General features: G+C 39.5%; 1 protein-coding gene across 1 annotated transcript in view; it reads right to left on the minus strand.

The window, feature by feature from the left end:
• Positions 1-24517, minus strand: part of SPATA1 (spermatogenesis associated 1) — a 36493-nt gene extending 11976 nt beyond the window's left edge. Inside the window, 12 exon segments of the mRNA XM_043491459.1 lie at positions 1234-1359; positions 2181-2294; positions 3966-4024; positions 4189-4333; positions 7448-7699; positions 11247-11490; positions 11492-11580; positions 11674-11727; positions 12965-13083; positions 16241-16347; positions 20201-20335; positions 24271-24517. Of these exon segments, the coding sequence (XP_043347394.1) occupies positions 1234-1359; positions 2181-2294; positions 3966-4024; positions 4189-4333; positions 7448-7699; positions 11247-11490; positions 11492-11580; positions 11674-11727; positions 12965-13083; positions 16241-16347; positions 20201-20236 (1345 nt within the window). The 5' untranslated portion in view covers positions 20237-20335; positions 24271-24517.
• Positions 24518-24530: the final 13 nt, after the last annotated feature.

Genomic DNA, 24530 nt, shown 5'->3' on the forward strand with positions numbered 1-24530 from the left:
ACTACAGGTGACTTCTTGCTTACCCTGAGCCCTGACATGGCAAAGAATGCAAGGATGTAATGGATGTGTGTCTGATACCTGCTAAGGAGAAGTTCCTTAAATGAACCAGTCTTTAAGGTAAGGTAAACATGAATACTCTGTAATCTTAATAATGCCTACCACAAAGCACTTGGTGAAAACTCTTGGGGCTGTTGATAAATGGAATGGCAGGACTCTACTGGAAATGTGAAGTCCCTAGTATGAAAAACCAACCAGGCCTGCAGAGGCCTGTTGGCTCTATGATGGGGGAAACCAGTCCGACAGGAGTTGAAGTTTTCAGTTGTCCACTGAGACTTTTGTATAATGTAGGTTGCAGTATATCAATAATTACTGTATATTGATATTTCTCCATAAATCAGTTAGGTATCTGTTCTATTTAACCATTCTGGGCAGTGACACTCAACATATGGCTGTAGAGATGCATGTGACTCTGTAAGGTTCCCTGTGTGGTTCTCATAGAATCCATAGATTTGTCCAGAGCTCTTTTCATTCTGCCTGACACCTATGAAATGGAGCATTACTACATTGCTTGTTTTCCCCTAAGGTACTTACCATATTTTTGTCTTGAGAATTAATTTATCATTTAAACAACTGAAAGGGAAAAGAATTAAGATGTTTTATATGTACAAGCACAAAAGAAGGCATGGGCCGTGCCGAAGGAGCAGATCTGGTTTTCAGAGAAGTTCATGTTCTGTATGCATTTTGTTTCTATAGGCTTTATCTGTTATTATAGAAAAATAAGCTTTGTCACCAGTTATTTCATGGAATAAAATAGAGGGGTATCTGGGTGCTGCTAATAATTGTATGTGTCATAGCAGACAAGTTTTCTGTCATGCCCTCATGTAACACTCCTAAAAATAGCACTTTGGAATGCTTAACTCATGAGCTTGGCACTATGATGTAGTTTATGGATGCCTGCTGAATACTGTACTTCTACAGGTAACATAATGGTGCTATGGTTCATAATATCCAGGGACATAGATATTTATAGGAGTACCACTGAGCATCAATGGGAGCAGACATTTTAGTCCTCAACTTCCCTACCATACTTAGTCATATAAATGAGCCTTTTGAGAGGTATTTTTTATCCAGCTGCTATCTCTGTAATTAAGCATATATTATAACACTACATATAGGCAGATAAAAAGTTTCACATTTACTTTCACACAGTTATGATACAATTGAAAAACATACCATGATATCTCCTCAGCTTATTTTGTTCAAGCAAACTTTTGACTTTTTTAACCAGTTCCTCTCTAGTTCTTTCCATGTGCCTTCTTTCTGCCTTCATTTGTTTCAGTTGTTCAACCATCTTGCTTTCTAAAGAAATTACAAACTACACTTAGTAAAGTTCTGGATGCTAAAAGTGGGAAAGGCCAGCTATAGTTATGTCTCAGTGAAGTGCATGTATCATAAAGCATGCCCAACTTTTTCAGTCTGTGTCCTTGCAGGAACATAGAGTAGGGATTCCCACAGCTCAGTATACTATCTCTAACACTGGCCACTACTTGATGTTTCAGAAAAGGGTTATATATATATTTATAAATGCATAAATGAATTAGAACTAATGTCCATATTAAATACATATACATCACTAAAACTATATTTAAAAGGGAAGGCATGAGAAACACGTTACATGTGTTGAAACCTGTTGCCAGATACTCAAGAGGGCTATTTCCTGCTGAAAGCATTTTGCTAAATATACTGCAACAAAATGATTAGTTAGTGACTAGAGGCTAGATTCAGAAAGGGGATTTAGGCACCAAACTTGCTTTTTAGGCACCTAAGTCCAACACTTAGATGCCAGGGGCATTTGCAGAACCACTGCTCAACTGCCACCTAATCTTATAGATGCCTAAGTTTCCACTGTTAGAATCCCCTAAGTGTCTTGGGGCATGTGCTAAGCCATCTACATTCTGATGGTGCTGAGAAGTTCAGCTTCTAGCTCACACCTGAGCTCCAGGGAGATTCATGGACTAGGCATTCACCCATCTATCTCAACTGGCAGATGTGATCTGGTACATAGCGCCGACTCCAGGGCTAACTAATACTTTGCACTTATAAAATCACCTTTTAAAATAAACATTCACATCTTGAATAAAGGTTCAATTTCTTGTAATTTCTTGGAAGCGTATACTTACTCTCTGTCTGAAATATGGGAACTTGAGCTCTGTTTATAGAAAGAGCCGGTGGAGGAGGAGGAGAAATGTATTGACTTGAATACTCAAGATGATTTACGTTATTCTTATCTGTCTAGAGGCAAATGAAAAGTATAAAAATGCATAATATTGACCCTTGAATATTTGTACTGTATTTGGAGAAACATTTCTAATCAAGTTAATATGCATGAGGGGCCAAACTCAGCCATCCCCTTAATCTGTGCTGCCCAAAAAGAATGCATGGGTGAATGGGAGATCTGAATTTGACTAACCTTTCTTTTTGTGTGTCATCAAAAGACATGTTTACTAAGCTCCAGTCAGTCAGACCTCTGCAAACCAAAAGAAAGAAGTAGGGTTGCAGAGGTAAATCTGATGGCAGAATTTAGCCTAAAGAACTTTAATTTCTGGTGATAATGCACGAGAAGAAAAGAACCTCGCTTCTTTCTTAGATCCAGGTTGAATTTTAGGGCTGATAGAAAAACATCTTTTTACTTGTAAACTGAGAACATTTTATATAGAAATCATTGAGACACAACATGAAGCTCCACAATGCCAATTTTATCAAATCACATTTCAAAGTAAGCTGAACATTAACATTTCAGATAACTTTTATGAGCATTCCATTTCTCTTACACATTTCTAAGAGATATCTTTGATACTGTAATGAATCTTTTACTATCCCTGAGAAATATACTAAATTCAAAGATTTGTGGTAATCTTTTTTATTATGTAGCTTTCTTCTTATTGAGTGATAAATATATTTATGTGTGGTTATATTTATTTATCATTAATAAAATAAAAAAGAATGTAAATATGTGTATTCACACACGCTGTATAATTTATGATAGTATAAAAATAACTTGTACTAAAAGTCACTCTTCACAGGCAATCCAGCTGGTGTGAGGTTCCTTCTGACAACTAACAAACATTTCCTTTAAAAAACCAGAACTTTCAACTGCTGTAAAGTAGAGCTGTGTGAAAATTAAAAAGTGGGAAAAATTGTTAAAAAGTGTGTCAAATATTGAAAGTTTCAATTTTTTTCAGCCAGCTCTACTCTAAGTATAGCAGAAGTCATAAGAGCAGCCTTTGTGTTGTCCAATTCCTTTCATAAGATTCTATAAAAGTAATTCAACTAACGATCAAAAGTCACGCCTCTACAGAAGGCCCACATGTGTGAGTTAAACCCACTTGAGCTCTAATTTCTGAGTTTAAGTGGTACTCAGGACCTCAGATGTGTCTTTTGCACTGTTTCAAAGATGCTCTAATTTTAGCTTTAGAGATATACTATACCTGTTGTTTTCAGAAGTCTCAACATAAGTGTTTTTTGTATATTATACTTCAATGGCATTTGTACTTGAATGAGGACTTCAAGATATTGCCAGTAGGAAAATGAATACTAATTACTAAAAAGGAGCCAATGTCAATAAATCTATATTTATGGTTGGTAATGAGCAGGACCAAAATCAGTTAAGATTTAAAAATATTATAAAACCTAGTAAATGTAGTCTCTATTAAATGAAACAAGCTGCTAGTCACTGTAATGCCTACTTCTGAGGGGTTCATTGATTGCTTAAGCAGTTGTTGAAATTTTTCATTTGCAAATTTGTTTCAGAGCAGAATCAACTTTTTTCAGTTATACTGAAACCTACATTTGAATAGTGCATCTTTGTAACTGAGCCAGCTTTACTAAAATTAGGAATTTTCCTGCTGGGAGGAATGGATCTATTTCTTATACTAGCACTAATACTTTATCTTTGAAAACATACCTATCATCCTGTTTGATACCAATATCAGCCACAGATTCTCTAATTCCAGACTGCTGAGGCCTGAAGATAAAATCAAAGTACCATGTAAACATTAACTTAAAAAACATAAATTTGTCTTAAATTTAATTAAAGTGTATATTTTTCTCCTCTGTTTCATTTAATAGAAGTATTTAAAGTTTCCATTAATGAAATATTTGATCAGTATAACTACTCACTATAATTACCTTTTCTTACTGTGCAAATATTCCTTGTCTCCATCTTCCAATGATTCTGGAATTTCGGAATCCCCTGTAGTGTTTCTTCCCATCCTGATAGCTTTTAGATTGCATCTGTTTTCCACATTTTCACCCATCACTATAGAGATTTCTTCTACAGCAAAGTACAGAATATTTAGGCAACATATACAATATTCAAGGGTCCCTTTGGACTTTACTAATGGCCCACCAAAAGAACCAAGTTAAAAATAGGTCTTGTTAGCATCATTAAGAAAAAACTGGAAAGCTCACTGTTTTGCTTTAGGGAAGATAAAATGAAACTGTCAACTACACTGCATACAAATATGATTTTGAACATTTCCTGATTTTTCATTTGAAAAAAGATAATCCAGTAATTTACACTTCCAGTGTCTGACTTCAAAAGCAGATTCTGATTTTGTATAAATCAAATCTATATATTCTCAATGTTATTAAAAATGAGTGACAATTACATTAAGATCCAATGTTCAAAATGAAAATATTGATTCAGAGGATGCACTCCTTTCAAACAAAATACAATCTTATATCTTTATATAATTAAAGAATCTTGGAGTTTTTGAAAACACGTGAAAATGTGCAACATTAAAAGAGGGATTGGATTCTCTGAACCATCATTTTTTTTTTTCATTTGTAAAACAGAAGTTGGCTAAAACTCTGATAAGTATCCAAACCACTGGGTGCTAATCCAAATTGCTGGACATCCAGGGGTTTGCCTAAATTAACATTTAATAGTGCCGTGCACTTGAAAACTTGGAATATTATTGCATCTAGTAGTTTCTCAGTAGAAGTCTTATCAGCTAATGCTAAGGTAGGACAATGTAAGGTTTTTATATTTGACTGTAAAACTCTTTTTATTCAGATTTTGAATGTTGTATTAACAATGTGATTTAAAACTGTAATTTCATCAGAATGGATGCTAAACAAAAAATTAATTAGTACTTTTTAAATTATATCTTCAGAAATAAAAGACAAGAAGATGGTCACAGGCAAGCTACTAACGTTACATCAGTTGTCACTTACAATCCAACTATACCCATTGAATCAATTATTTCCTTTTAAATCGGGTAGTAGAGTAATGTAGTAGACCATTCTGAAGAGACTACAATAAATATTGGCTTCCAGTACTCAGCAACCATCCAGTGTTAGATGAAAATGTGTAGCTGACAGATCTCTTTCAAAAAACCATTTTCAATTCTGGCATATAACTGTTAGCTTTATTTTTGCTTTTCCCACCCACACCTTTGTACTATTTCCATTCTAGTCTATTCATGGAAAATGTTCAATTCTCAGTTTTATGAGTCAAACTCTTTAATATTGTAAAAGCAAATTAAAATTCTACTTTGTGGGAAACAGTAGAAATATTTTCCTTTTCTGAGTGCTAAGAGCATGGCTAAATGTAAATTGCAGTAGATATCGTTAAAAATGAAAACTGAAGTGAATGAAATTACTTTCCCCGTTATCGTATTCTAATTCAGATTCTTGATAAAGGATTTTAATAATTTATTGCTCCTAATTATCATATGGAAATAAAGTCTTTTCATGCAAAAATCCACTGAACATGTTTAAGTATTTCCCAATCTCAGTAGACAGGGATTAAAGAGGGCTCAGCCAGGATAAATCATAGCTGCAGATCTCTGAAAGTTTTTTCTGGGACAATCATAAAAGGCTTTCATTTTAAAGTGTAAAATAGCTCAATAAAGCAGCTGTCTACAGATTAATTGCTCAATCACTTTATTTATGTATTATATAATGAGCCTTGATATCACAAGTTAAAAATTTTGGGTCCCATCTTTCAGCTCTTAGGCAAAACTTCTATTGAGGTCAATGGGAGTTTTGAGTGTGTAATTTGGGCCTGATCCAGAACCCATTAGCACCCATAGCTTTTAGATCTTTAGACCTTTTCTGTAAATGACATTCCCAGAAAATAACTAAAATCTCACTGTGTATTTGACAAGGTATATGAGAAAACATCTATGCACTGTGGAAATTAAGATATTAGTGTACCCACAAAACTATATTAGTAAGTCATATTTTTGAAAGTCAGGTGTCTAAAATTAGGCTCCTAAATCTATAAGGCATCTGAATAAAATATTTTTATTTTCAGGGATGCTGAACATCTACACTGAACTCTTTGGGTATTGCAGGTGCAATGGATTTAAGAGCCTAATTTTAGGAACATGTGTTTGAAAATGTTGAGGAAATCATATCAGTAAAATGGGGAACAGGAAATACATATATGTGAAGGATAAATGGGACAATTGGACCTTGACATAAACTCATATTTCATGCCATATATTAATAAGGATTGACCATTACATTAGGAGGCATATGGTGTAAGAATTATGGATGAAATCCTGGCCTCACTTAAGACAATAGGAGATCTGCTGTTGACTTCAACAAAATCAGGATTTTAGTTACGGATTGTAATAAACATTTACTTTTACCATCTGAAGGTTCTAGTACATCTGGTTAAATGATAAATTCCAGATGGGAAAGAAAACTTTCTTAAACTTAAATTAATACTGTAAACATCTATTAATTACTTAAGGGAATACTTTGGTTCAGTCAAAAAAACCCTAGTCTTGAAATTAAGCTAGAAATTCTGAAAAACACGGAAGTTTGCCTCCCAATCTCTGCATCTCAAACGCTAACAGATTAAAGCAAATTCAGAGTTTCTAAACCAAACCATTTTGGAATTATGATGAGCTAAACAAATTCAAGAAAATGTTCAAGAAACAAGCTCACCTCATTTTTTAACCTTATTTCCCAAAGGCCTTTTCCGTTTTGCTTCAAACTTTCCAGAAAAATTCTACCCCAGCATAAATTAATGGCTGCAAAATTTCAGGTAGATTTTGAGGAAATTAGGAAAGCGGAAGTCAAAGTGTTTTTTATAACAGAAACTGGCTTCAAACTTTTTAACTACTATTTCTCCACAATAAAATTTAGAGTTTATGCTGAAATTCCATTAATTTATATAACTGGCCATATATATTGCAAGGGTCTCAAAACAGTGGATGCAGTTAAAGAGCATTTTACTGTGCCTTTGGCACAACAGGGTGAGATGAAGGAAAGAATTGGATTCCTTTGCTTTTATGATTCCAAATCATTCTTATAACATTGTCTGAACAGTTTTCATAGTGAAATTAGAGATTTTTTTATTCTTGTTTAGCTTTATATGCCCCCTTTCTCAAAAGCACCCTTAAAGAGAAGACGACTTAATTAATCATACCTTTTCTTCCAGGGGGAATGTGATTTTCCTGAGTCTCATTGTTCTTGGCTTGTTCAATGCTCTGTTTTACATGATGACCTGAAAGTGTCCCTTTGTCTTTCTGGCTCCAGCTAAGTGTATTAGATTCTTTCTGATCCTGGCTGAGATGATTTTTCTGAGCACTTTCCAAAGATGTAGGATTTTTTCCAGATTCCCACTTTGTGGGATTTAAACCACTTGGTATGTGGAGAGATCCATTGGATTCAATTTGGTCTGCATTACAATTGATCAGTTTTACATGGGAAAAGAAATACACAATTTTAAATATGCCCTTTAAAATGTTAATAATCATACATTTTATTTTCTTCAGAGTCCAATAGCTGAAGACCTTTGAAAGCCTTAGTAAATGAAAACAAACTAAAAGTGATATTCTCAAAACAGCAACACATCCCAAGTATGTCTCAGAGCAAAGTAGTAAGGAAAAAGTATAATCAGACTACATACACAAAATTAAAAGGAAACAAACAGATTTTGAGCTTTCCCCAAATGACACCAATGACAGAAAGAGAGATTTCAGGGTTATACAGGCCCCTCAAAAGAAATGTCCCTGCTTCCTAAACTCAGTGCTCTCAATGGAATTCATGGTCACAGTACAGAATCTCAGACCATACAGATCTTGGTGATAAACAATAGGTCAGGAAACAAGGCTATAAAACATCATAGTACTTATCGGTTGTACACCTTGCCAAGTCTGCATGAGTTTCAGATCTTGTGCCATCTGTTTTACCAACCATGCTGCCTATGCAAGAGAGGCTCTCGAGAACCCGGGAATGGAAAATAGGTGGCACAAATTACACACCTGCTGGATTTCTCAGGCTGCCAATTTAACCCCTGCACATCCCAGTGAAAATATCCTTCTCCTGCTTCCAACCAATTGTCGTTTCCCTAATTTGAGCCCTCTCAGGGAAGAAAATGGGATTGTGCTTGTGACGCTGACAGACCAGCTCAAATCAAAGCCATAGGCCAATTCACTTGTGTGAATATCAAAGGAGGAATAGGAGAGTTAACTTGTGTGTGGATATAAAAAAAATGTTAATGTTATTGTCTTCACTTATTTGTAACCTGTTGAATGCAATCACATTACATTATGTATATCCCTGTACTTAATTAACCCTAGATCAAAACTGTGTATTAGTATTAAGATGGGAATTTACTTGATGAAAACTAATGAAGGATTGTTTTTGGCTGTCACAATGTGTTTACATTATATTTATCCATCACACAAGACTGGAGCATTGGAAATATAAAAGATTGCTAATTTCAAAGCATGGGTCATTTTGTTTGACAATGGATATTCACAGACTCTGTTTGCATTTAATCAACAAAGGAAGAGCCTATGCTGTAAATGAATATGGCTGCCAGATTGCCTTTCCTGAAAAGATGCTAAAAAAACAGATCCAGGGATCGATTCTGAAACTAGGGTTGTCAAGCGTCTGTTTTTTGATAGGAACGCCCGGTTGAAAAGGGACCCTGGTGGCTCCGGACAGCACTGCTGACCAGGCCGTTAAAAGTAGGGTTGGCGGCGCAGTGGGGCTAAGGTAGGCTCCTTGCCTGCCTTGGCTCCACGCAGTTCCTGGAAGTGACCAGCATGTCACTGTAGCCCCTAGGCACAAGTGCGATCAGGAAAGCTCTGCGCGCCACCCCCACCCCGAGGGCCACCTCTGCAGCTCCCATTGGCAGAGAACTGGCCGGCCATGGCGGCCGCCTCCAGGAGCAGCGCAGAGCCAGGGCAGGCAGGGACTCTGCCTTAAGCCCTGCTGCGCCATCGACCGGGAGCCACCTGAGGTAAGCGCCACTGGGCTGGAGCCTGCACCCTGAACCCTCTGCCCCCAGTTGGAATCCCTCCCAGACCCTGCACCCCAACCCCCTGCCCCAGGTCAGAACCCCCTCTCATACCCCAACCACCTCACAAAGTTCACATCCTGCACCCCAACCCCAGCCCTGAGCTCCCTCCTGGAGTCCACACCTGGCATCCCCTCCCGCATCCCAAACCCCTGCTCTAGCCCAGTGAAAGTGAGTGAGGGTGGAGGACAGCGAGCAACAGAAGAAGGGCGGAGGTTGGAGCGAGTGGGGGCAGGGCAGGGGTGGGGCAAAGGTGTCCAGTTTTGTGCAATTAGAGAGTTGGCAACCTTACCTGTATCTCTGAAGTGTTTTGGATTCTAACAGGGTGAAATACTGAACAAGTGGACTGAGATCCCCAGAATTACTGTGGGAACCCTGAGAAATTTATAGAACACTTGCAGATTACCACATTTCTGCTCTCACTTTTGACTTACAAATTTGGACTCACCTATTAACGTATTTAACCTCTTTTAACCTCTCAATAACTCTAATTTCTTTTTATTGGCGAATAAACCTTTAGGCCATGTCTACAGTAGCGCTTATGTCAGCAAAACTTTTGTCACTCGGGGATGTGAAAAAACCACCCCCCCCTCGAATGACATAAGTTTTTTCCAGCATAAGTGCTCATGTGTACAGCACTATGTTGGCAGGAGATGCTTGTCCGCTGAAATAGCAACCGTCGCTCATTGAGTTAGTTTTATTAAGTTGACAGGAGAGCTGTCTCTCATTGGCATAATGTGGCTACACAAGTGATCTTACAGCAGTACAGCTGTATTTTTACACCTGTGCCGCTGTGAGCTTGTAAGTGTTGACATGGCCTTAATTAGTTTACTAGAGAAATTGGCTTCAGCATTGTCTTTGGTGAGATCTGGAGTACCAACTTGACCTGGGTAAGTGACTGGCCCTTTGGAGTTCAGAGTAACCCCTCACATGATGTGATATTTAGTATCGTGACCAATATCATAAAGTCCAGTTTGTCTGGGTGGCAAGGTAGGGGGACTGTTTTCTGACTCCATGGTAAGACTAATATAGTGATCCAGGCATGCACATATGTTACTGGCTTGGTGAAATCTAATTATGGATATACCACCAGTTTGGAGAGTCTGCCCTTTTTTTCTGACAGTCTGACCTGAGATCAGCACTCAAGGTTGTGAGCCACTTCAGATAGCATGACACTTTTTTTTCAGCTTCCTTATAAAATACAAAGGCTTGAAACAGCAAAAGAAACATTAAGTCTGATCTTCTCTAGCTTTGATGGAGAACATGTTGGAGGTCTCTCATGTATATTGTGAGGTTTCTTAGCCCTTAACTCAAAGGGCCGTGTGTTAAATATTTGAAAGACATCTTTTCTTCCCTCCTTTTGTAGAGTATTTTGGTTTAAGTGTGTGTTATCACCAAAACAAACAACAAAGTTTTAAATCTCAATTAATCAAGTTTTAATGGCATGACATCCCTGATGTCATAACCATACCAATTCTCCAGCTATCCACAGTCTCTCCCAGAGAAGAAAAGATCTGTATTGTAATGTAAAAATTAATCTGGAAAAAAAAAATGAAAGAAATACAACCCCAAACAAAAATCACTCTTTCAGGCCTACTTTGTGTATTCTAATCAAAAAAGAGCAGAAATCTATTTCCCTTCTTTTATAAGTCAAGCTGAACAACAACAACAAAAAACACCAAATGCGAAATACAAAGAAGTAAATTATTTGACGGTTAGTATAGCACAGTGAGGTGAAGGAAATGACTTCATCTTCAGATCTGAATTTGATCATTTAAGTCAGTCTTCTTACAACATTATTTCAATAGGTTTGGATTTGTTTGGCTTTATAGTGTAATTGGCCATTTTCTTTTTAGTTCCTATGTAGGTCTGTACCAAAGCATCTCATTCTCCCTTCCCCATACTAGTTAAATCTTACCTTTCCTTCTATATGGAATCTTTTTTTCCTGAGTCCTGTTGTTCAGGCTTTGTTCAGGTTTTATGTGCAAAACTGGAATCATTTCTTTTTCTGTTTCACTCCATCCTAAAGAATTAGAATCTTCCTGATTCTGCCTGAGAGTATGTTTCAGTGGACCTTCTAGAAATGTTGGACTTTTTTCAGGCTTTTTCTTTGGAAGATTTAAAGTACTTGGTCCATGGGGAGACCTATGGGATTCTACATTGAAGTGCTGTGTATCTGGAGTTGTTGATGATGAATAAGCAATTTCTAAGTGGTCCACTCCAGGAAGCAAATATAATTCGGGATGAAGTGCCTAAAACATACAATGTGTTAATTAGACAAGGAAGAAATAAGCGACATGAAGTGCACACTTGAAATGATAACTTGAAAATTGTATGATACATACATGTGGGGGAGCAAATAACTTGAGTTTCAGTTCTGTTTCTTGTTTTGCCTTCACCTTGGAACATAAAAAAGCAAGTAAAATCAACAAAATGCTTCTATAAAAGGAATGCAGCATATCAATCGATTTGTACATGTTATTTTCTTGGTAAGTTACATATGACAAATTACATTTATTACACTAGCACTTTGGGTGGGAAGAGCATAGATGACAATTCTCTGTTTTCTGACATGGCATCTATTCATTTGTACTTTTGTCAGACTTCAAAATGTGTGCTATAATCAGCTCGACAGGAGTGTGCGTGTATTTTTATAAATATCTTCACCCGTTACACTTTCACTTAGGGCTCAAAGGCCCTTAGCCAACTCCCAGCTGACGTCAGTGGAAAGACTCCCTGTTGTCTTCATTAGGAGTTGGATTAGGCCCAGTCTGAATAGGAAGTGTGTGTTAAGTAATATGGTTCTCTCAATTCAATTGTTAAAACAAAGCAAATATTTTAATGTAGAAAAAGAATCCACTGACTCTCCTGCAGACTTCTATTGTGCTTAAGGAATTTTTTATTAGTTGTCTTGATATCTTTGGCTACATCCTTTTCAGATTTTCACTTAGTCCTCTTAATAAACAAAATCTCAGGTGATCAATACATATTTAAGAGCTTATTTGAAATCAGTGTGTCTTATGGAGAATAAGAAATCTGAACTTCTATTTAAACCTGTCTTTAACCAATTAAATAAATTCAATTAAACTAAACATAGGACAAAATTCTGCTCTCAGTTACTCAAAGGTAATATCATCGATTTCACTACAAATTATTTAAAAAAAAAGTTAACATGTCTTTCTAATTCAAATGTTTTCCTAATTCAAATACCCCTTACTTTGTAAGAAAGGTGCAGCTCTTGGAATAGCTTACATTGTTACTGTTGTGAAACAGCAGAACTGAAAAACTCAACAAATATTTGATCACAGAGATATAAATACAAGAGGTTACCATGACCCCAAACAAACAGGAAGATAATACCAACTGGATAGGACTACTTTAAAATTCACAAGATTAAAACAATATTTACAGCTTGGTGCTAAAAATGTCCAGTTATCTATGCTAGGATATTTTAATTTTCTAACTATTAAAGAAAAAATAGTTTATTAATATCTGACAATCTCAGTAGAGCAGGGAAAACTTCCCTGTTTTGCTCCAGAAAAGTTTAATGGGGGAAAAGGTATAAAATGTTGCCAAATATCCAGTTTCAAAAAAATGCAAAAGAAGAAATCTAGGGAAAATGCAGAAATAACTTACCACTGCTAGCTTTTTTCCCTATATGTTTCAGAAATATAAACTTATCTGCAACAGCATCTTCACCCAGGAAGTCTCCAAGCTGCTCCCGCAGTGCTCTCAATGTGACATGACGAGGCACCCTAGAACACCATTATTCATTATTACATTTGTAAGAAATGATGATGGCTATTTAGTTTGCAATGTGAGAATGTGCCTGAAATGTTGTATTTCCAGATCAGACAGGCTTAGTCTTTCAAAGTCATGATGGTGCATCACAATATGATAATACTGCGAATCAAATGTGATCACAAAACTAGCTGAGAAGTGTTCACATCTCACTTATCCGTACAAAAAGCAAAGGGGACCTGCAATTTGAAAAAGGTGTGGGAAACACTTTTGCTTGTCTGACACTAGAAGACAAAATTACTGGGAACTACAATGAGGGTATCTGTGCAAAAGACAGAACTTTCTTGGTGGTGGGCCCAAAACTGCGGAATCAATTCCCCTAGGAACTAAGGAGTATCACAGATGTTCTCTAAATGCAAAGTGCATCTTGCCTTCTCTAATAGAAACATATAGGAATGTATGTGCATGTGTGTTATTAAACAAAATACTCCACAGCACACACTTCTTCCCCAGAGAAGGATGAGAGAACAAAAATATGTGACAGATGTTAATCATGTTAGTGGACAAATTGGAGAAAGACCAGAGGAGAACAACAAAAATGATTAATGGTCTAGAAAACATGGCCTACAGGGAAAGACTGAAAAAATTGGGTTTGTTTAATCTGGAGAAGAGAAGACTCAGAGGGGACATGGTAACAGTCTTCAAGTATGTGGAAGGTGATAAAATGTTCTTCACTGAGGACAGGACAAGAAGTAATGGGCTTAAACTGCAGCAAAGGAGATTTAAGTTAGACATTAGGAAACCTTCCAAACAGTAAGGGAAGTTAAACACTGGAACAAATTATCTATGTGAATCTCCATCACTGGAGCTTTTTAAGAACTGGTTAAACAAACACCTGCCAGACATGGTCTAGATCAGGAGTCTCAAACTCAAATGACCACGAGGGCCACATGAGGACTAGTACATTGGCCCGTGGGCTGCACCACTGACCATATACCCCTGATGCCCTGGCCCCGCCCCACTCCACCCCTTCCATGAGGCCCCTCCCCTGCCCCGCCTCTTCCCTGCCCCATTCAACCCCTTCCCTGAAATCATCATGGCATTGTGACATGATGCTATTATGAAATATTTCAGATATCATCTCATGAGCCAGAGCTGACTTTTTGTTTTATTTCCTTGTATATTTTAAGGCTAGACAGGTAGGCTAGAAAATTTCAATTTGAAAAACGATGTTGTTATTTAATTAGAGCACAGGAGTTTATCTGAAAACAGACAAATTTACTATCTTTTTCTTTCCATCATGTAGAAAAAAAATCTAATGTTTTACCTCAAAAAGAAAATATTCATTCTTTGTCTAAACCTTTGAGTGTCAAGATTTAGCGAACAGCAAATTTTTGCAGCCCACATAGCAACTCTTGAAAATAAAGCAGAAGCATATAATGCAAACACAGATACAATGTTCACTGCAAAACATTACCATAATAAACATTTGATACGTTTACCATAAGCTAAACAGGTACATAATTTAATACCCCAATTTGTGTGCAATACCCACATTCTGGGTTGCTTTGCTATTTTAAACTTGATTTCTACATTGCAAGATCTCCATTAGTGATTAGTTTTCTTCTCAAAGCTCAACAAAGAATGTGAGAGAATATGTACTTTGGCATCCCTCCATGCTTTGTAAGGAGTTCTTATTGGGGCTCACGTGACAAGGACAACTAGCTATCCTTTTGGTATGCGGCGAGCTTACAATGCAAGTGAACATTTCAATGTATTAGACTGCTTGATGGTACCTATTACCTTTAGATCACTTTGATCTCTGTAACTTCTTTGCACCCTCAGGGTTCCTAATGGCTGTTCTTGTGAGTAAAGACTATAGTAGCCTGTCCTGTCCTGCCTCCGGTGCGCATCGGGCCAGACCCACCCACCGAACTCCTCCTGCAGCCGAACTCCCTGCCCTGAGCTCCCTCCTGCACCCCAACCCCCTGCCCTAAGCCCCCGCCGCACCCCTCCTACACTCCCACCCCCTGCCCTAAGCCCCCTGCCGCACCCCGCACACCTCCTGCACCCCAACCCCCTGCCCTGAGCCACCAGTGGCACTCTGCACCCCAACCCCCCTGCCACACCCTGCACCCCTCCTGTACCCCCTGGGGGCAGGGAGGGAGCGGAGTTGGGGTGGGGATTTCAGGGAAGGGGTTGGAATGGGGGCAGGGAAGGGATGGGAAGAGGCGGGGCAGGGGCGGGGCCTCACGGAAGGGGTGGAGTGGGAGTGGGGCCAGGGCAACGGGGCGGCCCTCAGGCCAATGTTCTAGTCCTCATGTGGCCCTCATGGTCATTTGAGTTTGAGACCCCTGTTTTAAAGCATGTCAGACAGTGTCTTCTTTCAAGTTAAATTAACTATAGCATTCACTTCCTTTTCTTAAACTCAGTAGACTTTTAGTGGTGAAATCAGTGGCAAAACTCTCAGGACTGCCAGGGTTTCATCCTTAATAACTTGTACGTTACAAAAGAGAAAACATTCAGAAAATAAAAAATGTTAAAGGTTAATCTTTTGCTTTCAGTTGCAAGGTCTGGTAAAAATATTTTAGAAATTTAGGCCCAGATTCTGCAATGAGCTCTGCCCAGGTAGACCCTATGCACACATGGAGGCACATCAATTTTAATAGGTTCCAAGCAGAGCTCAATGCAGGATTGGAGTCTAAGTTACACAAAGGACAATAAATATGGACAGGCAAACATTCCAATTGTATGAATTACCCTTGTGGAATTCATGTTGCTGTCTAAGCACCTGTCCAACACCATGTCTTTTTAAAAGGGAGGCACTCTCTCTTTCTCTTTCACTAATTCCCCTTTTGGAAATGCATTTTAGTGGTCCAGATTCTTGGCTGTGGTGCAGCTAAATTTCGTGTAGCCCAAGAAAAGCAAAGTTGGCTGTGTGCCACCTTTGTGTCTCCTGGATTCTGGAAGCGACACAGAACAGGAACATCAAGGACTGTTCTAGCTAATGCGGTGCTGCAATGGTTCCCTACAGAGCTATCCAGCTGCATGGATTAGCTGAAGCACTGTATAAAGGAATTACTCACAGGCACAAAGTTAAGCATGTGCATACGTGTATGCAGGATTGGGGTCTAAAGCAGCGTTTTTCGTCTTTATTTAGCAATTACTCACCTTATAAATCCAGCTGAAATGAATTTGCTAGTAAGAGCTGCAGAAACTGTATTTAATGTGAAGTTCCACACTTCTTCTGGGACATAAAAAACATGAAGCTCTACCAACTAAATGCAGTGAGAGAAGATTATCTCAGTTATAGATATACAGTAAGCATTTAAGTCAGGAGTCTCAAACTCAAATGACCATGAGGGCCACATGAGGACTAGTACATTGGCCCGAGGGCCGCACCACTGACCACCCCCCACCCCGACTGCGTTGGCCCTGCCCCCACTACACCCCTTCTGTGAGGCCCTGCCCCTGACCTGCCTCTCCCCACCCCTTCCCTGCCCCCACCCCAACTCTGCTCCTCCCTGCTCCCAGGGGGTGCAGGAGTGGGGCAGGGTGTGGCAGGGGGCTCAGGGCAGGGGGCTGGGGTGCAGGAGGTCAGGGTGCAGGGTGTGGCGGGGGTTCAGGGCAGAAGGTTGGGGGGCAGGATGGGTGTGGGGTGCATCAGGGGGCTCAGGGCAGCAGTGTGGGCTGCGGCAGGGGGTTCAGCTGCAGGAGGAGTTCGGAGGGCGGGTCTGGCCTGGTGCACACTGTGGACAGGGCAGGCTCCTTGCCTGCCTGCACTGCCTCCGCGCCGCTCTGGGAAGCGGCCGGGACCTCTGGGGCGGGGGCACAGGTCTGTGTGTTGCCCTGGCTGCTCCTCCAGGTACCTCCCCCGAAGCTCCCACTGGCTGCGGTTCCCTGTTCCATCCGCCACTTCCAGGAGCAGCACGGGGGCAAGGCAGGCAGGCAAGCAAGGCGCCTGCCCTGTCATAGATTCATAGATACTAAGGTCAGAAGGGACCATTCTGATCATCTAGTCCGACCTCCTGCACAGCGCAGGCCACATAATCTCACCCACCCACTCCTATGGAAAACCTCACCTATGTCTGAGCTATTGAAGTCCTTAAATCATGGTTTAAAGACTTCAAGGAGCAGAGAAGCCTCCTCAAGTCAACCATGCCCCATGCTACAGAGGAAGGCGAAAAACCTCCAGGGCCTCTCCAATCTGCCCTGGAGGAAAATTCCTTCCCGACCCCAAATATGGCAATCAGCTAAACCCTGAGCATATGGGCAAGATTCACCAGACAGATACTACAGAAAATTCTTTCCTGGGTAACTCAGATCCCATCCATCTAATATCCCATCTCAGAGGATTTGGCCTATTTACCCTGAATATTTAAAGATCAATTACTTACCAAAATCCCATTATCCCATCATACCATCTCCTCCATAAACTTATCAAGTAGAATCTTAAAACCAGATAGATCTTTTGCCCCCACTGCTTCCCTTGGAAGGCTATTCCAAAACTTCACTCCTCTGATGGTTAAAAACCTTCGTCTGATTTCAAGTCTAAACTTCCTGGTGGCCAGTTTATACCCATTTGTTCTTGTGTCCACATTGTGTCCCCGGTGCGCGCTGGGCCAGAGCCGCTCTAGGTAAATGCTGGGGGGGGCAGGCGGGGGTGCCGCGGGGAGCTGGCGGGCCGCAGAAAAGAACCCCATGGGCCGCATCCACGGCTGCATGTTTGAGACCCCTGATTTAAGTAATACAAATATTGGCACAAGGTGAAGTATAATATAACCCCACCAAAAGGATTTATATAACAAAACAAAAACACATGGCATGACATTCATAAACCATTGTATTGTTCACTCTGGTGTATGTTATATCCTTTTGCCCTGTCCTTCCACTGTCTTGTTAATTTCGACTCTAAACTCTTTAGGGAAGGAATTGTCTCTTATTCTATATTTCTACAATGTCTAGAACAATGAGGCAGCTTGACTGGCCCCTAGGCACTATCATAATAAAGATGATAAATGAATATGCTTCAAAATGTTTTTATAGACATGTCAGATTTCAAACAATTTGATTCAAATTAGATTAAACATACATGTTTTTAATGCACACAAGACTTTTACTTGGTATCAGTGAATCAGTTATTTGAATAATAACATTTAGACTTGCAGAGTCAGTGTAGATTTTCAAAGTACTGTATAAACATGGTTAAAAATCATTATCAGGTAGTCAGTTATACAGGCGTTGGACTGCTAGCAAAAAGGAGATTTACAATAATATAATAATGGACCAAATCCTGCAGTATTAACTCAGAAATTTCCCAGTGATAGGATTTAATGACCTCACAAATAAGAAAAATAGCTAAAGTGCTGACAAATGTCAGCCATGGAATAATTATCAATGATATCTTGTAAAACATTTTTTTCCTGATTGTAGAGGTTCACTTTTGCAAATTAGAATGTTTCACAAAAAGAAAAGGAGTACTTGTGGCACCTTAGAGACTAACAAATTTATTAGAGCATAAGCTTTCGTGAGCTACAGCTCACTTCATCCGATGAAGTGAGCTGTAGCTCACGAAGCTTATGCTCTAATAAATGTATTAGTCTCTAAGGTGCCACAAGTACTCCTTTTCTTTTTGCGAATACAGACTAACACGGCTGCTACTCTGAAACCTGTTAGAATGTTTCAGTAGAACTAGAAACTTGGGTCCAATATCTCCTTTCTGCTCCTTACAAACCTCACTCCAATTATCATTTTATAAAACTATTTTTTCTGTATTAATAAAAACACTAATGCAGACTCAAGACCAGCAGAGGAGTTTACACCTTTGAGTCATTGTTTGCAGACATTATATCAATTTACACTTGGTTCACATTTGGCAGGCTCTCTCTGCAATCATAAGTTCTAGAAAAGTACTTTAAAAAAGAAAAAAAGAAAACTTGGATTCACTGAATGCATCCGATGAAGTGAGCTGTAGCTCACGAAAGCTTATGCTCAAATAAATGTGTTAGTCTCTAAGGTGCCACAAGTACTTCTTTTCTTTTTGTGAATACAGACTAACACGGCTGCTACTCTGAAACTTTGGATTCAGCACAATCTGAATATTTCACATGGGCCACATAAATAATCATGAGCGCTGGCTTTGGACCGCACACATTTCAATTGACAGCGTGTTCAGTGTGGAAATTTTTCACAGAAATAATGTTGAAACTATTTTATATTTTATTCTTAGAAGTCAGGGGAGAGGAGCTGTGCTGCTGTTGGATGTTACTCCACCAGCAATGATGTGCTGGGGTTCAAGCAATTTATTCAAATTCATAACTGATGCAGCAAGCCCAGAAGTGTCAGGGTTATAAAATGCCAAGCTTAGAGGTGCCAGGCTCAGCCCTGGCACAAATTAATCACTGTCTCTACTGCCTTGCATCTTGAGTATTCATATATACTTTTCTAGATCAGAATGCTGGCATTTTACAGCTACTTTGCATGGATATAAATGGCTACACAAAGCGTAAGGCAATGGAAAATCAGGTCCTTTATGCTCTAGTTTTTACTCCTTGCCTTCACTCTGAGCCATGCAACAGAAAGGAGTGCAGGGCCCACCATTAACATACATTTGTCTTATTAATGACAAATACACACGGAGGTCCTGACAACACTAGGAAAAAATTTCAAAGCATTTCCAGACTTCTAAGAATTATAGCAATAGTCCAAGTACTCAAGTGCACAGGCCAGTGGCTGTTGAAACCATGACTGGACCTGGACTGCGGAGGGTTAGGTGACATTATGCTTAAAACTGTGATGGCCATGGGAGCCCTATTGATAGCTGAGCTGCCAATATTGCTATGTTTGATGCAGCTGAACCAGTGTTAGCAATAGTGGGAAATTTTTGGAAAAGTTTCCTAGTGTATATGTGGCCTATATAAACAACCAGCACAAATAAGGTTTAGTGAATATTCCTATAAACTTTTGGGTATTAAATATAAACTAAACTTTGAATGGTTTTTCATGTACACGCCTTTAAAATAAGTGGATATTTTCTTCACACATCTGCCAGAAAATGTTGCATGGCAGAAACTTTCACAATTTAGAACAGTTATACAGATTTTCTAAAATATTCAGAGCAAAAATTCTCACCTCTGATGTTGGAGGTCTAGTTTGACTGAATGACATATTCACTGGTGCCTGTATTGGATGTCACTGAATTCCAGATAGATTTTTAAATTTCGTTTGTATCTTAGCACTACTTAACAGTAAGGGTTATGATAAATCCTGTAAGTCAAAAATGGTATTCCATTCAGTTTGAATCTGTTTCCACTTCATACAAAAGTTTTAGAAAAAAGCAGCAGAGAGCTTGTAAGTAGATTCTGGATTCAGGCTGCAGGCTTTGATTCCAGCAAAACCTGAAGACAAACTGCAAAGACTTAAGTATTGACTAGTAAACTTAATACTCCCTTTGATGTGAACACACCTTCTATACAAATAAATATCACCTAAGTAACCCAGTGAATTGCATAATTGCAGTTATGCAACTGAGGTTTGCATTAGTATTCTGAGTAACATTTTCCATTCTTCTTTCATCAAAAAGTATTTAATTACTGTATATAGTTTTCTATATATTTCTACAGTGCATCTAACGAACACGAAATGTATTTCTTCCAGTGTCTGGATTTATTTTCGGTAGGTGGGCAAGAATGGCAGAGTCTGAAGCCATGCAGTCATTCACACCTATGACATTTCAGCATGCGGAACGGAAAAGTATTCCAAGAACACTTGGCTTCATCCATGAAGCAAGAGAGGATATGGGAATGGGCAAGTCCCTGCATCATTAATCCTATCTACGGATATTCACATTTCAAACTGTAATCATTTCTCCACTGATTCCAATACCCAGATTTTTCATGCTATTTAACCCTCATTTTAGCAGGGTTTTGAACCATCAATGCATTGTTTCAATGCAATAAAGGCTTCCTGGATCAGTGTTGGAACGGACAAATCTGATTGGTAACAGGACACATCTTATCTAGACTGGTAAAAACAAATGCCTGGTCAAACCAGAATAAAGGTTGTTTCTTGGCCTGGGTACAAGGTTCAACATCAAAAAGGCACATACACTTCCTAGGCTTTTACACAACACTTGCTTTAGATCCTTTGCTGCCATAAATATACACTACTGGTCAGATTGCTGACAAGTACCAAATGTGCTAGTATAGACAGGCTGATGATTAGTGCTTCTGGTTTTTTGAGTTTATTAATTTAATTTTGGGAGGATCATTTTTATCAATTTTTGAATTGTATGTAGATGTCCAAAACCCAGGGCTTTTCATGGCTTTCTCTTTGTATATATTATATATATATTACTCATTACAGTCATATATGCTGTAATGAGTAATCTCTTTGTAACGTTCCCTAGTGAGCATCAGCAAGGTCTACAGAGACCAATTAAGGTTGCAGTATGTTAGTGTGCATTACAAATCACACCTCCCATAGTCTGCATTACTGCTCCATGTAGACAAGCCCTCGGACACAAGTAACATTTTCTGGTGTTTACTGGATAAACACTAATTTAATTTGTTTTGCATCAGGGGTGTTTTATTTGTTTTGATTGGTTAAAACCTAAATTAAGAAGCCCTATTTATGATTAACAAATAGAGACAGATAGATCATCATTAAAAGGACAGAACTGAGTGTCTGGCTTTAATTTCCAGTCCTGCCCTTCACTGAGTTCTGATCCTGACTTCAGTAGTTTTACCTGAATAAGGAACACAAGGTCACTTTGATCAGACCCCTCTTTTGAGACATTAGGAAAGTCATTTAACAACTCTGTGCTTCAGTATCCTTATCACTAAAATGAAAATAATAATTCTCATTGACCTCCCATGGCTGTTATGAGTCTTGATTAATGATTGTTCATGAAGTGCTTTAAGATCCTCAGTAAAAAGACCTGAGGAGAGCAAAATATTCTTCTTCCTCTTATTCCATTTAGACTGCAAACACTGTTTACATTTTTCATTGATGACTGAGATTACCATATCTAATGGTTCCTTTAAAACAACAGATTTAATTGTCTCCTTAGGCCCTTGGCCCAAAAACCACAAATTCTCCAATCTTGTGTTTTACATGGATGTAATTTTCTATCCTATAAAACAAACAAAAGCCTATGCTTACTGTACCACCCACCCCAGTGCCTTACTCTACATATTCCTTCCTTCCTTCTTTCCTCCCTCCCTGTCTCTATCCCATTGCTCTTTCCTGTTTTGTCAAAGTAAATCCAGATTCTAAGACCTCTGGCTAAGAACCTCAGAGGTATTTAGGTTCCTAACTTCTATTTAAATCAATGGGATTATAAAATGGCCAATAATTGTATAACATATCTAGTATAAAATACTATATCACAGTCGTTCTGTTACATCTTTTTCTAGAATAAGGGATTTAGAACCAGGTGTCAAAAGGTTTTAGATGAGAATTTATGTTTTTCAGCAAAAAACCCCCCAAACTACAATTTCTATTAATCTTTTGTTGTCTGAATTAATTGTAACAAACTCAAAATGCATCTAGTTAATGTCCTCTAAATTAGTATTTTTTCCTAGAAAGATCTGTTGAAATTAGATTGAAATGTTTAGGTCAATTTATCTGAGTGAGGAGCTAATTTTATTCTGACTCATCACAAGCATTATTTTATAGTATAAAAACTTTCTAGGCCTGGATTCAACATTATTTTCTCCCTAAATCCAACATAAAAAAAACCTTTCCATTTTGTCTCCATTTTAGGGGAATTTCTCCAGAAATTACTTGGACGTCACTAAAGAAATGCAAAGTCCCAAACCCACAATATATAGTGGAACATTATATGCCAGGGATTGAAACTTTGTTTTACTATTCACCTTATTTTTCTCAGAAACATTGAATTATAAATCAAATACTCAAAATCCATGAAAAATCTAATACAAAACGGCATACTAATGTATACTTGTAGAACTAATGGTTCACAATCCTAGAGGCAGGGTGGGTGAGGTAAATCAACTTGTGTTGGTGAAAGGATAAGCCAGTTAAAGCAGTACATGAAAGAAACAGAAGTAAGTCACTAGTGCCAGAGGGGCGCTCCTAGGAACCATGTTCTGATTGTTCAAATATAATGACGGAAGGAGATTGCGGTTTTTGGCCGACTTTGCCACTGGCTTGTGTGATCTCATCTTAGGCAAGTTGCAGCTTCTCCTTCGCCATTTATAAAATGGGCTGTTACTCCCAAGGTGAGCAGGGCGGGAGGTTCACTTCGTTAGTCTATCTAGGAAGCACTTTGGAATCGCTGGCTAGCAGGTGCAACAGAGCCGCAACGGTCACTCGATTACAGACCTGAGGGCGGCTATCCTTCAACAAAAAAACGTCAAAAAACAGACTCCAACAAGAGACTGCTGAATTGGAATTAATTTGCAAACTGGACACAATTAACTTAGGCTTGAATAGAGACTGGGAATGGATGAGTCATTACACAAAGTAAAACTATTTCCCCATGGTATTTCTCCCCCCCCACCGTTCCTCAGATGTTCTTGTTAACTGCTGGAAATGGCCCACCTTGCTTGTCACCATGAAAGGTTTTCCTCCTTCCCCTGCCCCTCCCCCCCGCTGCTGGTGATGGCTCATCTTAAGTGATCACTCTCCTCGCAGTACTTGTGGCACCTCAGAGACGAACACATTTATTAGAGCATAAGCTTTCGTGAGCTACAGCTCACTTCACGAAAGCTTATGCTCTAATAAACGTGTTAGTCTCTAAGGTGCCACAAGTCCTCCTTTTCTTTTTTGCGAATACAGACCAACACGGCTGCTGCTCTGAAACCTCTCGTCACAGTGCGTGTGATAAACCCCATTGTTTCATGCTCTCTGTGTGTGTGTATCAATCTCCCCTCTCTTTTTTCCACCGAATGCAGCCGATGAAGTGAGCTGTAGCTCCCGAAAGCTTATGCTCTAATAAATGTGTTAGTCTCTAAGGTGCCACAAGTCCTCCTGTTCTTTTTATTATCTTGTATGTTTCTTCTTCGGGTTGAGTATTTGATTTACCCTGCGCCGCTTGCCGGGCCTTGCCCCGGCCGAGGGAGGGGTTTCCTGGGCAACGTTCCCTTTTCAACCAGGGCCAGGCGAGCAGAGGCCCTTGACCGCACAAACACCGGGTCACTAAGGAGCCACGATTACCTCCCCCGACGCCTTCTCACCATTGGTCCCAGGGGCCGGAGCAAATCAAGCTGAGGCGCTGAACCCCGAGCCCGGGACACCTGGCGCCGGGGTGGCCCAGGGACGGGGGTATGGCCACCATATAAGGGCCTAGGGAGCTACGCCGCTGTATCGGGACACTGACATCGGCGTCATCTCCCCCGGGCTCCGCCGCCCCAGACCCCACCGCGAACCCGGGCTGGGGCCGCCCCGCCCCGTTGCCAGGGGCCGCTCCGGCGAGCCCCCGGGCGCGGTCACAGCG

Source organism: Dermochelys coriacea, chromosome 8 (genome assembly GCF_009764565.3).
Source record: "Dermochelys coriacea isolate rDerCor1 chromosome 8, rDerCor1.pri.v4, whole genome shotgun sequence".
In the NCBI taxonomy this organism is placed as follows: domain Eukaryota; kingdom Metazoa; phylum Chordata; order Testudines; family Dermochelyidae; genus Dermochelys; species Dermochelys coriacea.